Raw genomic sequence first — 18,218 nt, 5'->3', positions numbered from 1 at the left:
AGATGTCACGGTTGGGTGGTGAGCAGCCTGCTCAGTTCTGATGTTGTGTGTGGTTATTTTGCAGATCAGGGGTTTCAGGAGTGCTGGGATGTGTCAAATCCTTTGGTACCAAGCTCTAGGGGCCTGTTTCAGCCCGTATAACGCCTTCTTCAACCTGCAGACCTTTAATGGGGACACTGGATCCTGAAAGCCCGGTGGCTGCTCCACATATACCTCCTCCTCCAGGGTTCCATTAAGGAATGCGGACTTCACATCCATTTGAAAAATAGGCCACTGGAAATGGGCAGCAAGGGCAATCACTGTCCCGATAGTAACCATGCGGGCTGTGGGAGCAAAAGTTTCATCAAAATCCATGCCTTCAGTTTGAGCAAAACCTTTCACAACCAACCTGGCTTTATACTTATCCAAGCTGCCGTCAGATTTGTATTTGAGTTTGTATACCCACTTAGTGCCGATGACTTTCCGTCGAAGGGGCCTGGCCACTAAGTCCCATGTATGGTTCTTCAGAATAGCATCCATCTCTGCCTGCATGGCAGCCTGCCATTCGGGATTGTCTTTCGCCTCCGCGAAGGTTCTTGGCTCAACAATCTGAGCCACCAAAGCAACATTCACGGATGGGGTCTTTTGAAGACGTTGAGACCGACGCAATCCGGAACTGCTACTCTCAGGTAATGAGGTGACACGAGACTCTTCCAATGTCCGGAGGTACAATTGGGGCAACTTTTTCTGCTTCTCTGTGGGAGGAGGAACGGGAACCTCTGCGGGAACATCCTGCTCTTCCTGTGTATCGAGTGGAATATCAGCTTTTGATTGGGTAACCTCTTGAATGGTCAATCTGGGACAGGGTGGGATCGGGGGTTGAACAATCTCCTCCTCCTCAATCTGAGGCTCCTCCTGGGGTTCAGGTTCTTTTTCCGCGAAGACAACATCACGACTGATGAGTATTTGCTTCTTTACTGGATCGAAGAGGCGGTAGGCCTTTGATTCTTCACTATATCCAACAAAGATACATGGTCTGCTTCGGGAATCAAGCTTGGTCCTATCTTCCTTGGGCACATGCACCCACGCGTTAGAACCAAAAATGCGGAGATGAGAAATAGAGGGCTTCTTACCATAAAATGCCTCATATGGAGTCTTGTCCTTGACGGCCTTCGTCTTGGTACGGTTGAGAATGTGTACCGCTGTATTGATAGCTTCACTCCAATAGGCTTTAGAAAGATTTCTCCCTCGGAGCATAGCAAGCCCTGTCTCAGTGGTGGTTCTATGCTTTCTCTCGGCTACCCCGTTTTGCTGAGAAGTATGTGCCGTGGTGAGTTGTCGCTTGATCCCATGCTTGCGACAAAATGTATTAAACTCACTTGAGGTGAATTCTCCCCCCCTGTCTGTGCGAAATGTCTTGACATCTTCCCCTGTCTCCTTTTCAACTCTAGCCTTCCAGTCTTTGAATTTCTCAAAAGCCTGAGACTTTTTAGCCAAACAATATATCCAAGTCATTCTACTGAAATCATCCACAAAGAGAAGTGAATACCTGGATCCTGCCCATGATGCAGTAGACATTGGACCACAAATGTCGGCGTGAACCAACTCAAGTGGTTTGCTGGCCCGAAACGAAGCTTCTTGTGGGAACTTATCCCTATGTTGCTTGCCTTCAAGACAAGCCCTACAGACATCATCCTTGCCTGTAATTGGTGGAAGTCCATCCACCATCTTTGACTTTGACATTTCAGCCAAGATTCCATAGCTGACATGACCGAAGCGCTCATGCCAAAGTTTGGACTTTCCGTGATCATCATGAACCAACATTGCACTGAGACGGTACAGTCCATTCTCTTCAACACCCTGTGCTACCACTTGCCCACTCCCTTTGGATGTCACGGTGACCTTGCCATCTTGGAAAAGAACTGCCATGTTGTTTTTGTCCATCTGACTTACAGATAGTAAATTCTTGCAAAGGTCGGGTACATAAAGTACTCCAGAGATATCCTTCTCCTCACCCGCCGTGGTAATGAAAGGAATGCTACCTATGCCCTTCACAGGACATGTCCGGCTATCCCCAACAGAAACTTTGGAATCCGGGTGTGTACTGTCCATGGTTTTGACGTCCTTCTGTTGGACATGTGCTTAGAAGCACCGCTGTCAACATACCAACCTTCTTTTCCTTCACTAACTGCATAAGCTGAACAATGTTCACTGAGTAAGAATAACTGACCAGTTGTCACATTGGCAGAATCACTCTTAGGCTCTTCCTTGTTTTTGGCTTCTCTTTTCCGCTTTTAATCCGCCTTCTTCTTCTGGCATTCTTTGGCAGAGTGGCCAAGCTTTTCACAATAAAAGCACTTCATTTTCTTCTTACGTTCAGCGTCCTCTGATTTCTTGGAATCCTTTGACTTGCCTTTGCCAGGCTTGTCTTTGGCAACCAATGCCTTTTCGTCGGTTTGCGTAAAGAGTTTCTCTCGGGCCTCCTCCTGAAGTAGGAGTGGACAAAGCTCCTCAAAGTTGATTGGCTTTGTCCGTTGACCCGCAGTGACCGTAGTCACAAAACTTTTGAGACTCCGTGGCAACTTGTGGAGTGTGAGTAATGCTAATTGACTTGAGTCCACCTTCTGACCAACCGCTGCGAGCTGGTCCCGCACAACTTTCACCTTCGTCAGATGATCATGAACACTATCACCCTCATTCATATCAAGGTTATGAAGCTGATGTTGCAATGTGATGATACGAGCTGTATTATCGGTTTCATACAACTCCTTCAGTATGGTCCACGCCTCTGAAGACGTTTCTGCCAACTGGATATGAGGAATAACAGAATCTGCTGTCGTGCCTATAAGCATTGCTAAGGCCTGAGCATCCCTCTCCTCCCATGCACAGAGTTCATCTGCATCTGCTTCAGCTAGAACTTCACCTCTCTTGTCCACAATATCCTCCGGCTTTTCTTCAGTACCAATGACAATCTTCCACAACCTCCGTGCCAACAGATGGCTTCGGATCTTGACTTTCCAGATTGGAAAGTTTGTACCATCAAGCTTTCCAGCTTCACCGAAATTAGGGATAAATGAAGAAGGAAGATGACTGGAGAAGGAGGAAGGACGAGCAATGGATGTAGAGGCTTCTGATCGCTGATCCATCTCGGTGAATAGCTACAGAACTTTAAAAACTGAAACAGAAATAAATGAACTGACCTTCTGTACTGAACTGAGCTGAAAACAGAGTTGCCTTACAGCCAAGGAACTCCTTCCTTCAGAGAGTGATATTGATGAGGAAGAGTCGGGAGCCTATGGCTCTGATACCATGTTAGAAAACAGAAGGAAAGAATCACTCTAACCTCCAGCCAAGACCTCTCCCACTCTAGCAACACTCAACTCAGATAACTGATCACAGATACAATACTCACTCAGAGAAAACTTAGGCAGAGAGAGAATATATTCATCCACCGGATGGTGGGCAGAAAACTGGCTCCAGGAGAGCAATACAAAACTCAGCCAAGTGTTGAGACAAACTGCAGAAATTCTCTCTGTCAGAAGATGCCAAATCTGAGTGCACAGCACAGCCCAAATCAGAGGCTTTCTGTCCTGCACTGGATGACTGAAATGAAGGGAAGTGTGGGCCTTTTATAGGCACTGCCCAGGCCTGTTGGTCTGACCGACCAGCAGGGTCGGTTCCCTGACTGGGGACCGACCAGGTCAGTCAGTAAAACCGACCAGGGTCGGCCCTGGTCGGTGGCCCTGGTTGGACCAACTGGTCCTGCAACAGGGCCCTATAAAAGGGCACCCTGTGCAGCCAGTCCTTTGCCTCTAGGAAGGCATGGAGCCCCCCCCAAAATGCTGCTGTTTGCTGAGTCTCTCTTTCCCATCCCATCTTACCCTCACTGCCCCTTGTCGCCACAAAACGGGGGCTCACAGGTGGGAACAGTGAGTCTCTAACAGGGCTACGGTAGATGATGCAAGAGAGAAAGAGAGAGAGTGTGTGAGAAAGCAGCCTGGAGAAAGAAGCTTGGAGAGAGAGAGAAAGAAAGAAAGAAAGAAAGTTTATTAAAGTCTTCGAAAGACCGATGGGTCCATGAGACTGTGAAAATCCTGATACAACGAGCTGTGGTAGTGGAGCTACTAAACGAGCATCCATACCAATGCAAAATGCAAAATGCAAAAAATGCAAAAATGCAGAATGGCAGTACTAAGTCCTAAGTACAACATAGTCATGTCGATGGTCGACTATATATCAATCTCAGCATCATCATCAATATCATCATCATCCCCAGCAACAGCAAGATATCAGGATGGATGAGGCAATAGAGGCATGAAGTCGGCAATAGAGTGCTGTCGGCCACTCAGAGGTGCGGTCCTGGCACGTCTCCTGGTCATAGCTCTACGTCTAACCAGGGCTACTGTGATCCCCGTCGGTCGGGCTCCAACTCTAAACAAGGAGGGGATGTCTCCAAGTGTGATCTGTGTGTCGACCCTCTGTCTGAGTTGTCGGGTCACGGGCTCCAGGTCACGGTCATGTCGAGGCCTCGTCTCGTTGGGATCCATGTGATCTAGCTAAAAGAACTCTGTGATAGAGCTCTGAGGGGGATCAACCGAGGAAGAAGTCTGCTCCTGTCTCCGCGCTCGGAGTATCCTCTCGTATTGTCTAAGTGCCTCATGAATGAAACCTGCCAAACACCGCTGGTCTGGGTAGGAGAGGAAACGGGCTAAAATCCCATAACTATCCCTGAAGAGGCAGTGGAAACGTCCTCGGATCTCATAGTACACAGGACACCTGAAGATGAAACGCTCCTCTGTCTCAACCTCCTGTATGTCACATAGTGTGCATATGCGCCGCTCCCTGGGTAGTCACTATGCTCTGCCGCTCTCGATGCGAAGTCTGTGTGAAGAGACCCGGAACTGCCCAAGAGAGATCCTCATCGAGTGGGGTAGGTGAATCTGTGTGTATCTTGGTGGGTCAATGAAACCCTCCGCTGTGATATGTAAGAAGCGATCTCTGTAAAAGCGATCTCTGTAGAAGCTAAGCTTCACTGGGAGTTCACTCGGTTCCAACCAGGTCCGAAAAGTGTGTAGCTGTAGTAGATCCTCACGGATAACCTCGTTGACCTCGTGTGATAAGAGGGGAGAGAATGGAGCATCCATGCTATACTGGAAGGGAGGTAGTCTATCCATGTGGAGCCCCAGTCGCTCAAACCATCTCTCTGTACGTGCATACCAGCACCTCTGATCTCCTCTTGCTGCAAGTGCCATAGAAGAGGATAGAGCTATCCATGGTAGCCTGCTTCGCCCCGAGGTATAATCCCCATATTCCCTAACTCGTTACAAATATGTGATGACCTGAAATGCAGCATCTAGCTGTAAAGGGGGTGACCCAAACTCAGCCTGAATGATCTAATGAGGAAGGGATGGCTTACCACGAATCATCCGTGATAGCATGAGAACCTGTAGCTGCTCCACACGGGCCCACTTTGTATCCGACAAGTCTGGCCCCCAACAAGGGCTGCCGTACATCCCCGCTCACAAGCCAAGGATTCAAAAAGCAACCCCTTGGTGCATGGATCTTGAAAGTGTGAGCGGAAGCACTGCCTCTCTAGCTTGGCCAATGAGACATACCCTCTACTCAAGCGTGCCTGCATCAAAGTCTCATAGTGAAGCTCGGTCCAGAGAAGATAAACCCAAGATGAGTGTATGATGAAACTATCTCAACAGATGACCCCGCAAATGTGAACTGCTCCTGATGCATGATGGCTCGAGATGTATTGAAGATCGTGACCTTGGTTTTACCCAGGTTGACCTTCAAATCATGAGACTCACAAAAGGACTATAGTGCGTCTAGGTGTCTCTGAAGCCCCTCTGTTGAGGAAGACAAGAGAGCCACATCATCTGCATAGAGCAAAATCTAGATCAGCTTGCCCACAAGAGAGCAACCTACACCCCCCTGTGTTTGCATTACTGTCTCAAGCTCGTCAATGTAGAGGCCAAACAAGGTAGGCGACAAAGGACACCCTTGTTTGACCCCGATGGTACTCATGATCTCATCTGTCCACCCGGATCCTGCTACTCGGGAGGGACGCAAAGCAAGGGAGAGAGGAGGGGGATGTATAAGCGTGCAGAGGCAATAGAGTCGAGAGGCACCCAGAAGCTTCGATTAGTCTGCCTCATTCTCTCTAGCTTAATCGGGCATCGAGCTAAATCTCTTAGAAACCTTATGTTAATCCAGCATTGCATCCCTCCTACTAATACAAATACCCATTTTTCCAACGTTGTGGGCACCTATTGGATGAATTTTCTCTGATTAGCACATGTCCATCTTATGGCTTCTCTAACTCCTTATAAAGCTAGCAGTCTTGTAGTAGAAAACCCTCTTGTGTGAACCCAACTGGAGTCTTTGTAACTATTCACTCCACCAAATTGGGAACTTGTAAACTTGGCTACACCACCTTGACCTATCTTTGTGAGATATCCAAGCCACTCACAAGTGCCCAAATTTAGGATGCATAAGAGCTTAGCTCTTTTGTTGTTGATACAACAACTCCTAAAGTGAGTGAGGTGTAAAAGATCCTTCCTAAGAAAAAGAATTCCAATTTGAGGATGCCTAAAAGTAAAATCCAGGTCTAGATGGTCCAGTAGTGGAGTTAAGAATAATGGCTTTGTGGCTCAATCAAAGTGTTATTGGGAGTATTTTAAATTAGATTAATTAAAAAACCTGAAGACACCAAACAGGCTAGAAGTACGGCACATGATCAACATTCAAAAGTTCATTTCTCAACATGGAATCATTTTTGGATCACAAATTCCGTAAATCTCAAGAGAATGAAAGCATGCATTAGATGTCTTCACCAATTGATCGTTCATTTAAGCTACATAGAGTGACACAACCATCCAACCACCACACCTAGGTCCAGGATGTCACTGCCAAGCCATAGGCTCAACTGCTCTCCCAACTAGATCCCAACCAGCCTGGCGCCCGCAGGGGCCCTGGATCTAGAAAGCAAATGCGAGTCCTCAACACAATCCAAGAACCAGACCTACAAGGAAGAGCTAAGCTTGCTCTAACTTGCATGATTGAAAACTCAACCCCTAGGCTCCTTATATAGGCACGAGTCCAATTCTGCTGAAAATAGCAAAAACCCTAACTCGTTCGTTGCCTTGCAACTCAACTTGAGAATCGCCCGCCTAGCCCTAGCCTCCCCAGGCTACCTGAGCTAGTCTTGTGTGCCTAAAGCACACGTCAAATACGGTCCATGCACATGACAGGCTCCCTTTTCTCTAAGAATTCAATCCTTAGTTCATAAGAAAGTCCGGAAACTCTCTCTGAAGGTTAGTCAATATCACCCATGTGAAATCCTCCTCCACACAATCCTTCCACTTAATCTTGTATTTGGTGATCATCCTATTTCTAACTTGATGTTCACGAAATCCAATTCGGGTTCGTGTGGTACAAAGGTTAAATCTTCAACCTCCATCAGTTCTTGAGGGTTGTAATAACCCCGCGCTTCAAAGGCGTTCAAACTTCGTCACTTGACAAGTTGGGTAACCTACTACATAGCTTTGAACAAATTCTCACATCTTAGGCCAATAAAAGGTATGTTCCACAAGAGACAGAGTCCTACGTACTCCACGATGACCTGCACTAGGTGCATCATGACACTTTCTGCGAAACTTGGATCAAAGATCCGACAGATCTGGTATACAAATTTTACCATTTCGGAACAACACGCCATTTCGAATCATCCATTGACCCTCTACCACATGTATAGTAGGTGGCGATGGACATAATCCACGAGTCTTGGTCAATCATTGAGCTCCCATCCTGGACCTTCTACCAATATTGACTGAAATGACTATTAGTCGGGAAAAGCCCTCTCAAGGATTGGAATAGGTCGGAGGATATCTCAATAAATAACAAAGCATTTACAAACTTGATTCGACTTAACACATCAGCCATGCTATTCAAGGAACCTTTACGATAACGTACTTCAAAGTCAAAATCTTGCATTAGCTCAACCCATCTAGCCTTACTTCACTTCAAGTCCGAACAATCATAGACATACTTAATTGACAGGTGACAAACTTAGAGCCATAGAGATAGTGTCTCCAAACCTTGAGAGCATACACTACAACATAAAGTTCTTTTTCCATCATGGGCCCACGGTATTGAGTATCATCCAACTTTTTGCTCTCAAAAGCTACACATCAACCCTCTTGGAATAATGCTCCCCCAATCGCATAATCATTTGCATTAGCCTCTAAACATAAGGCCAGGTAGGCTCAAGCAGTGCAAGAACAGGTGCTTCCTGGACACGAGTTTTAATGTGTCAAAAGCCTTGTTCAAATCGTCATCTACGAGATAGGCTGGTTGGACTTACGTCCACAACCTTTCAATATGTTGGTCAGAGGGACTATGATCTTGAAATAATCTCGGACGAACTTCTTGAGAAAGACAGTAAATCCTAGGAAAGAACGAAGTTGTTGTTAGAAATGACCCAACAGAGGGTACACGCAGCGGAAATAATGCCCACGAGCTCACACAGTGTGCAGTGTGGGTGTGGAATCACAAACTTCTTTACTTATGTGCATTCAATAGGTGTGCAGACTCATCAATAGACAATGAACCAAACTAGATAGAGAAACCACCATAAAATATATTTCCGTCCACAACTATGGACACAATACAAGAGAGACAGATCCAGAGTCCCACCAATGGTGTGGTCCTCTGATCTTACCACAAAGTCCTCCTCCTATCTGCTGGCTATCTCTAGACTAGAGTCCACGTGCTCCACCTCGAGCGTAAGTAGACTTTCCGTCCAGAATGATCCTCTCCACCTTGCTGTCTGGAAACCAGTCTAGGTGGGCAGCTTCCTGGCTAAGTCTGCAGCCCTGCTAGCACCTCTCTATCCTCCTGAATGTAGGTCCAGAAGGTGGCTACCTGCTGCTCCTTTCTGCTCTGGATCTGCTGCTGCAAGTGATATTGAAATGAGACCTGAATGGCCCCCTTATATAGCCCTCAAGGGCCCGGCCAAAAAAACCGACTCAGTCTGTATGAAAACCGACTCAGTCTGTACAAAAAACCGACCCCACAATTCCCCATTTATGGGACTGTGGGCTGCCCTTTTGGGGCACTCATTACAAGGGCCCTTGGCCCACCTTTCAAGGGCAGATGCCCTATAAATACAGGGTCCAGCCCCCCCAAAACCTACTGCAGACAGTGCGCCTCCTGTCTAGATCCATCGCAATCTGTCCCAGCCATGCTTCTGTACTTTTCTGGCCCTCTGTCCTGCACATAACAGTCCTAGATGTGCTGCCCACATGACAGCCATGATGCTGTCTATGTGGCAGCCCCTTTCTCTCTTTTTCTGTTGGGTTCTGCCCTAGGTTTCCCTCCCCCATGCTCTCCTCATATGGGGGCTTACAGATGGGGAGGTGATCTTTCCAACAGTTGTCTCACAGGTACTAGCCCGCCTAAAACCTTTTAAATACGATTGAGATCAATGCTAATACCTTCCCTAGAAATCTTGTGTCCTAAGTAAATGACCTCCTTCATGTTTACTCATCTTGGCATATAGCTTATGCTGTCTTCATAGAATTAAGACAATCCTGAGGTGGCCAACATGATCCTCTAACGTCTTGCTATATATTAAGATGTCATTTAAGAACACAACAACAAACTTACCCAAATAATCTGGAAACAAGTCGTTCATCATTTGCAACCGGAGCATTGGTCAAACCGAAGGTAATACGAGAAACTAGTAATGGCCATACCTAGTGCAAAAACAATTCATTCTATGTGTTTGACATAGATGCCTATTTCATGATAATCGGTACGCAAATCAATCTTTGTAAGATTCTTCGCTCCTGCCAATCTGTCTATCAGATCATATGAGTGGGAAAGATGGTCTCTATTCTTAATTGTCACTTTATTCAAATGTTTATAGTCTACACATTCTCCATGAACCTTCCTTTTTCTTTCTCAAAAGGACAGGTGCAACCCAAGGTGATTTACTCGGACATATATAGCTCATCTTCAGGTAATCCTGAAGTTGTCTGGCGAACTCATCCTCCTCGAACTGGCTCATCCTCTAAGGTGGAATACTAATGGGTTGAGCTCCAGGGACTAAGTCAATTCAATGATCTACGGCCCTTTCGGGAGGTAACCCCTCAGGTAGTTGGTTAGGAAATTCATTCAACAACTACTTTAATTCTTGGTGTTCATACACACTAAGTCATCTTTAAACAACAAATGACTAATACACATCATAAGAAGATGTTTTTAATATATTCTGAAGCTGCATCGCAAATACAATAGGTCCTTGAGAAGAGAGAATAGCATCACAATGAATACAAATAGGAGTGCCTTTGTCCAAAAAAGAAAGAGTATGATCCTTCCACCCTACATGAACATCGTGGGTTTTAAACCACTCTATTCCTAACAAAAAGTCTACATGGTCTAGGTAGCATGTCAAAATGTCCGTGTAGCCTTGAAGCTACAGTCGAAGATTCTCGACCTTGCGATACCAAAACTGCTTCCCAGCAGGGAGCTGCACCTCATTGGTGTGATCGCTAGGTGTCGCAGGTAGGTCCAGCTTCTACAAAAGTTTATAGTTGATAAAGCTCTGAGAGCTGCCTGGGTCAAAGAGAATGTGAATCTGGGTATCCCTGACCTTCCCGTAAGCTGGGAAAAGGTCACAGGTTCCAAATGATAAGTTATTAAAAGTGCAATTACAAGAAAGAGGGCTACATTCACAAAAATACATGTCATCATCGTCTCGGTAGACCCTTTGGCTTTAGTTAAGCAAGCTGTGGTCCTAGAGCAGCTGTAGGGTTCTTGCGCTTAGTACAATCTGCCTTCGTGTGGCCACGCTCCTCACAAATGAAACAGCGACCTTCCTTTTTCAGCTTCAAGGTACGGAGGAAGCGTGCTTTGCCAATCTGAGTCGAATTCAGTTTCTTCTTGAAGATGTTGTCCGAAGACTTCTCCCTGATGCCAGTAGAAGATTGGAAGAACTTTCGCTTGTTCTTCCCACTAGTCTCTGTGGCGGATGCACCCTTTGTTGTGGCCATTGTGCCATCATAGATACGCACGTAATTCATGGCCTCTTGCAAAGAAGTGCATTTGTTGTTCTTGACCTGCAATTTACATGAATTAGGTAACCCGTCCACAAAGAAACCCAATAGTCACTGGATCCATCTTTGTGGCTCTAGTCTACAAATCCCTGAATTTATGAAGATGGATTTCGAAGGTGAGATTCTATATACCTTTGTAAGACTAGAATAAGTCCAATCATACAAATTTAGAATTTTTGTTGTTCGAAGGTGAGATTCTGTTTGGACATATCTAGGGCTTTGAATTTCCCTACAATATCATCACCCTCCTCTTTTTTTAGGAACTCTTTCCTGCAGACTTCTTCAAATTTGGTCCAGGTGGAGAGTTTTGACGTCAAGTCCTTCCACCAAAGTAAGCTTTTCCAGATAAATACCCTGCTGCGAGTTGAATTTTCTTATCGTCAGAATAAGGATGGAACTGGAAGAGCACTTGCCAACCTAGTGTCAACCAATTCCTTCGTCCTGGATTTTTTATCTCCAGGATAGGGATCTGGTGTAATATTCGGACCCAACACTCAAGCTAAAGCATCCACGTGAGTGAGTACTTGAATGGTGCTGGTCAAAAGAGTAACAAAAGTCTGAATCGCTTGAAGTTGCCATGTCAACTCCGAGTGATTCGCATTAACCAGATCAAACTTCGCATTGAGAGCAGTCCTGAAAGCTTCCTTTGTAACCAGATCATCATAAAGACCCTGGTCGTCCCCTCCTTGAAAATCCATATCATCCTCCCCCTCGGGAAGCTTGGGATTAGTCATATCTGCTATGAGGGTGTCGTGGCAGAGAAAAGAAGAGGCTGAGTGTAGGAGGCTGAAAATGAAACGAAATTTCAGCATAGAGAAGCAAAATCAGCTAAGCTATTGAGTGAGCAAGTTAGGAGAACTGCCAAAGAGAAGAGAAAAGAGATGAATCAGCAAGGTAGATGATCGAGACAGAGGCAAGCTGATTCCGGGATCCAAAACAAATCTCGAATTTGAGCCATACCTGGAGAAAATTCTGTTCACACCTTCTCTCTACACAGATTCATACCTCATGTGTTGGCTCTGATACCAACTGACACGACCCCAGCGCTCCTGAGAACCCGGACCTGCAAACAAACACAGAAAAGCAACCATAGAACGACAATGGAAATCGTAGGCATGCTCACCACCCAACCACAATATCCAGGTCCCGGATGTCCCCTCCGAGCCACAGGCTGAGCTGCTGGCACACTGGCACATCTCCAACTAGATCCCAACCAGCCTGGTGTCCCATACCACCAGGTGGTGCCACAAGGGCCCTAGATCTACTGCTGGGCCTCAGGCTACTCTAGAAAGCAAGTACACGTCCACAACATGATCCAAGATCCAGACCTGCAAGGAAGAGCTAAGCTTGATCTGACTTGAATGACTGGAAACTAAACCCCTGGGCTCCTTATATAGGCTCAAGCCCAGTGCTGCCAAAAATAGCAGAAGCCCTAACTCATTCGTTGCTCTTGCAACTCAACCTGAGAATCGCCTGCCTAGCCCCTAGCCTCCCCAGGCTACCGGAGCTAGTCTTGTTTGCCTAAAGCACACGTCAGATACGGTCCATGCAAATGACATAGAGCCTTGTGTCATAGTGACATATCCAAAGCAGTTGGAGTGGAGGATCCAGACCCCCCCCTTCCCCAAAAAACAACACACCCCAATGAGAAGGGGAAAAAGAAAGATAGTTTATGGAACAAGGCCTCATACATCTCAACACCCTAACACACCTCATCCAACGACACGTTAGCAACATTGTGGTCATAGAAAGTCATTGCCTTAAGGCTATGCTTACATGTGTTAAAAGTTCATATTTCTCGTCTTTCATATCACTTGTACAACTCTTTCTCTCTGTTCCTCTCCCCCCCAAACTCATCCATGAAATCTCATATTCCTTACCTCTTCAACCTGCTCGTTCTTGGTCTTCTCTCTAGGGGCCGGCTTTCATGTAGGTAACAATTAACATTAGATACACTAAGCCAATACAAATTATTTGGAAAACAAAAGGTTTCCTAGTCAAACCTTCAGGTGATTGTTTAACTTTATAAAAAAAGAAACGGCAACCTACCAATTTGTATAATTTCTAATTTCCAAAGTATCAATCTGTTCCCATGCTATTGAGCAACCCCTTAGCATGTAAGGAGGTAAAGGAGATAAATGTCAGAATCAAATAAATGTTATATATTGTTACCTGCACACGTTCCCCCCCACGCATAACAGACATGGTTTTCTGCTCGAACATGGATGAACCATTCTCCTCCTTGCCAGGATCTACTTCAGGTTTTGAAGCGCACTGGGAGTTAACTTTTGCACAATCTTTGGAGGAATCAGATAACATTATTCCACTCTGCAACTCCACACTTGAACCAGCTTTAAATGAATCATCAGTGGCATTCTTCTCTCCACAAAGGCCGGCATGCATTTTTTTGCTCTCAAGAGACTTGATTGTATCAGTTACCACTTTGTTTGTTTGTTCTACGTGTGAGTGCAACTCCTCATGGTGCAAATCCTTACTTACAGAATCCTCAACAGCATTTGTCTTCCTCAAGTTGGAAGTTCCTGTTTCCGTTTTTGAATCCCCAGGTTTGATCAGAGATATGGAATGAGACATTGGTAGGTTTTTTTCTTCCCCAGGAGGAACTGCGTGTGAATCCCTGTTTTCAGAATTGTCATTTACTTCAAATTGAACTTCATCTTCTGATAAGTGAGAGCTCTTAAGTTCACTATCCCTAATTCCAGGATGCTCACCTGTACTCTCTCTACTAATCTCTCCTTCCTCGATGTTATATTCTATCCCTACTTCTGAATCCACGGCATGCTCTAGTTTTATAGCCATACAACTTTGTGAAGCGCTTTCCTCTAGAATGTTTTTGTGTGGCTCTAGGCTATCTGTAATTTGTACGTCAGTTAAAAGTGGCCAGCGATCTCCATCTACACTAATGTCATCTACACCCACCACATCACTGAAAGTTGGCAAATGGCTCGTCCCAGGAAAATCCATCTCCTTTCCGGCATCCATGTTGCCTAGTTGATTCTTCCTTACAGTGACCTCTTCTACAGTACCATGTCCCTCATTTTTATCTTTGACAGACAAAGTTGGATTGTCAATTTCCTTACACTCATTCCTTACGCCAATAGCATCCTGGTGTCTCATAAGATTTGCCAAGGCCTTTTGTCGCAGCTCGATTTCCAAAAGTTCTGCTTTTATTGCACTATTGTTCAACCCTGCTTCCTCTCCAATCATATCAATATTCAGCTGCCCTTTTTCTTGTTCAACGGCTCTTGATATGCTAGCCTTGTGCCCCTGGCCATCTATAAACTCACTATTTCGCCCTTCTTTAAAGCAGTCGTTTCCCTCCACCAAATTCTCACACGTTATTTTTGAGTTATTTTCACAATGTTCTTGATGCTCATCTCCCAATAAGGATTTTAATCTGAAAACATCACTTATTTCTTCAGAACAATTCGTGCTCCCTCTGTAACCTTTGATAATAGTCTCAACAACTTGGGCATTTTCAGAGGGATACCCTTTAGATTTCTTTCTGCTGTGTCCCCTAATCTTTCGATTAATGCCACTACTGTCATCGCCGCTGCTGTAGCAACTACTGTTGTTGACGCTTGTAAAACACATGCTTTTATCACTGCCACGACAACTAGAATGATCATTTTCAGGGTCCCTAGAACTCTTCCACCTGCTAAACCTTTGTTTAGTTTTACACTTGTTTGAAATTTTGGTGCTACCAGGTAGATCTTTTGATTTCGATCGTTCTTTATGCCGCTTCCTGGATACACCATTCCTGTCTTCTCTCTTCCTTTTATGCTCCCTCTTTACTTCCTTGCTCCTCTCATGCACCTCAGCATCACGATCATCATCCTTGTCACCAGCATGCACACACTTGGATTTGAACAATTTCCTGTGAGACGCCTTATGGCCACCTTCCTGACTACCTGTCTCATCAGAAACCTGAAAAAGCAAACAAAAGCTTATCAACAGAAAATACAGATATTAGAAGTGATTGCCAGTGCAGCATCAAACACACTCGTACAGAAAATATTGCTCAAAAATGCATCAATACACAAATGTGCGTATACAGATACAGCAATTTGAATGAATCTACTTGAATGACGATATTTGTTAGCCAGTGTTGCAATGAAATATTTAATCATTTTGAAACATTAAGTGCGTGCAGCAGCCAGCCAGCCAGCTCCACAGACACAGACTACCCCCCCGAAAAAGAAACAAGTTTTAAGTTACCTACACAATAGTGTACTGACTTGTCACTCTATCTCAAACTATCCTCCTCTTGAGGCCTTGGCCTTCCCTATGTGGTATCTACCTACAAATTGGATATTGCTAGTCATGATAATAGATATATACTGCTTTTTTTGCAGCAAATTATCGCTCATGATGGACATTATGTATTTAAAATATAAATAAAGTGTGGGAAAGCCATGAGCTAGAGGGAAGAAGAGAATAGAGTCGCAGAAGGGGACGTGTGGAGAGATGGGGAGAAAGAGACAGAGAGAGAGGAAGAGGAGGAGGAGGAAAGGGGCGCAGGGGGGGGAGAGAGAGGGGGAGAGAGAGGGGTAGAGACTGAAAGGGTAGCACATTAAGAGGGAGTGAGGTGCCAAATCATATCATGCCCACAATAAGTAGGGTCTGAGGCTCCCTCACATCTCCAATTCGCCCTTCCTTGTAAAAATGACAATTAGTGCTGACCCCACTAACTTATCCTATTTTCCTATTCGATATAGCGATCCCTTCACGAATAATTTTATATCCTCAAAATGTCATAAGGTCATTCTACGAGGAGAGTCTCCTGAGCCTCAGACAATGCATTGAGTGGACTGCAAAGCTTGAGATCCTTCCTTTCAAAGTATGGCCCAGACCCCACACTCCAAAGAAAATGATTAAGTCAAGAAAGGGATATAGCGTTTTAAAGAAAAAATAACACTCGAGCAGTTTAAAGGGGAACGTCCTCTTGTTGATAATTTAATAATTATTTTCTGGTAGCCTAGAAGCTGTCTTATATGAACGCTCTTCATTAAAACCTCTTACAGTTTTGGCAAAGACAATAGTATCAACGGCATACTTAGCATTGACGCTCGTGAAATGTTGTACAATTAAGTGAAGGGTGTAGACAAGTAGATGCATAGGTGGTGCACCGACTTGATGGACTGTAATAGGTCGTTGCCAATAAGCATCTTATGATCTGCCCCGCATCTCACTTAGCTGACTTAGCAGAGTTCATCATTTTGACAATGATGAATAGCTTCATAAAAGTCCGAAGACTCATGAATGTCCATCAGAAATGCATTCCCCTGTTTCAGCCTTGATTTGCCCCTGGCATATTTGACTGACGAAATTCACCACTAAATTTTCCAATAAACAGGTCAATAGCTGCCTGTAGATCACCCCTGGAAGGTGCATGAGTGCCCTTAAACTGTGATTCTCACAGCTTCTGTTTTTTAGGGGATTCGACCTGGACAATCATTAACTTCCATGTGAGGCGATAGTGTGACGAATAATATTGACTCGGCATCTCCTGGAATTTGGAGACCTCAAGGCTTGTCGACTAGCCTAACATCGTAGGTCGGCTACCCAAGCTGGTCGGCCCATCTCCTCGGCGTACCAGGGCGGCCCAAACCAAGAGCCCATAATTCTCTAATTATATTCCGCTGCTTGTCACAGATGGAAAAGTTCCTGAACCAAGGGGCTGCCTTCGATCAGAACACGACAAGCAACGCAGAATGCCTCCATGAAATAAAAACAGAGGGTAGACTTCAAGCACTGGGGTAAAATAATAACACGGAAGACATACAGAGGAGGATTAGCCTTTCGGTAAAGGCGGAGCGAAAGCATGGTTTCAATAAACGATTCTCACAAAACTTTGGACATTAGTCATCTTCCGATGCTAGAATGGCCTTACGTAATGGCAGAGAGAAGAACATCCGTCGTCTGGAAATTGGGCATATCAAAAGACACGCCAAAGAAACGTCCAACGCGGTGGTAGAGACATAAAGCAAAGAGGGAGGAGAGAGAACAGACCCGATGGTGAGATCTGCGGCGTCCCATGACAAGTTGGAAATCGAGGAGTGGATAAAGGAGAGGGGAGAAATCTGAAGAGATGAGAGGATCAGAGAGGAGGCATCGCCATCGCCATCGCCATCGCCAACAGACAACCACGAACCATCGCAAGAAACACTGGAAAAGACAACCTCTGTATAATCACGTGTTTTGCCACGTCACCCTTTTCTAGATCTCATGTCCATTAGCTTTTGGAATGGACGTAATCAACCACACAAAGAACACTTTTCTTTGATATCCTTAGTTAGATGAGGTGCTTTTGGTTGTCTCGAGCAATCACATGTTGCTACAGATTATTTCCCCCCATCTTTCTTTAACCTCTTAATCACGGACACCCAAAAAAAAAAGAGAGGACATGTGGCAGCTTGGAGGAGAAGAGCCTTCCACATGTCACAAAGAAGGAGCTTTTGGATGGAGGCTTGGAGGGGGTAGGAGGTGGAAAGACAAGAGGCACGCTTTGGGGAGGAGGTGGAAAGACAAGAGGTAGCTTTAGGGGCAAGGAGGAGATAGAAGGTCAATGGAATGGAGGAGATGGAAGGTCACCTTCGGGAGAAAGGAGGAGATGGAAGGTTAATGGAATGAAAGGAGGAGATGGAAGGTCTCAGAGCCATGGATTAAGACTTAGCCAAATTTCAAAATCCAATGCAAGTATGCAAGGTGAATTGATTAGCAATTTAAGAATCAAAGATCCACTTTCAGATGGGGAGTGGTTGAGGACGTGGTCATGCATCTTTGCCCGTGCAAAGCACGGGTTCAGCACTCGTACATTGAACAATGGGAAATTCCCACCATTAATTAGTTGTGGAGAAGAGAAGAGGAGTGACAAAGGAAGAGGGAAAGGGCATGATTAAACTAACGGATACAGAGCATGATTTAAACTAAGGGATACAGTGCATGATTTTGTTGGCCTATTAGACATAACATTTGGCATAAAAATACTTTCTCTTGACCTAGTTTGAACTTGTGATTATCATGCCACCTAGCACATGTTTTATTTTGGAATCGAAGCATATCAAATCATACGAGATGGGCTTAGTAACTTCG

At 45.1% G+C, this 18,218-nt stretch overlaps 1 protein-coding gene across 1 annotated transcript in view; it reads right to left on the bottom strand.

Moving 5' to 3' along the window:
* The window catches only part of LOC147890851 (uncharacterized), a 37,777-nt gene extending 20,479 nt beyond the window's left edge, over positions 1-17,298 (bottom strand). Inside the window, exons 1-2 of the mRNA XM_087389599.1 lie at positions 17,136-17,298; positions 13,278-15,050 (exon numbers count right to left, since the gene is read on the bottom strand). Coding sequence (XP_087245725.1) covers positions 13,278-15,050; positions 17,136-17,162 — 1,800 coding nt within the window. The 5' untranslated portion in view covers positions 17,163-17,298. The remainder of the gene's footprint in view (positions 1-13,277; positions 15,051-17,135) is intronic.
* Between the last annotated feature and the right edge of the window lie 920 nt (positions 17,299-18,218).

This window comes from Dipteris shenzhenensis, chromosome 18, assembly GCF_047967505.1.
Source record: "Dipteris shenzhenensis isolate YYH24624 ecotype China chromosome 18, Dip_SZ_1.0, whole genome shotgun sequence".
NCBI classification, from domain to species: Eukaryota; Viridiplantae; Streptophyta; class Polypodiopsida; order Gleicheniales; family Dipteridaceae; genus Dipteris; species Dipteris shenzhenensis.
This window is presented reverse-complemented; position numbering and strand designations above follow the sequence as displayed.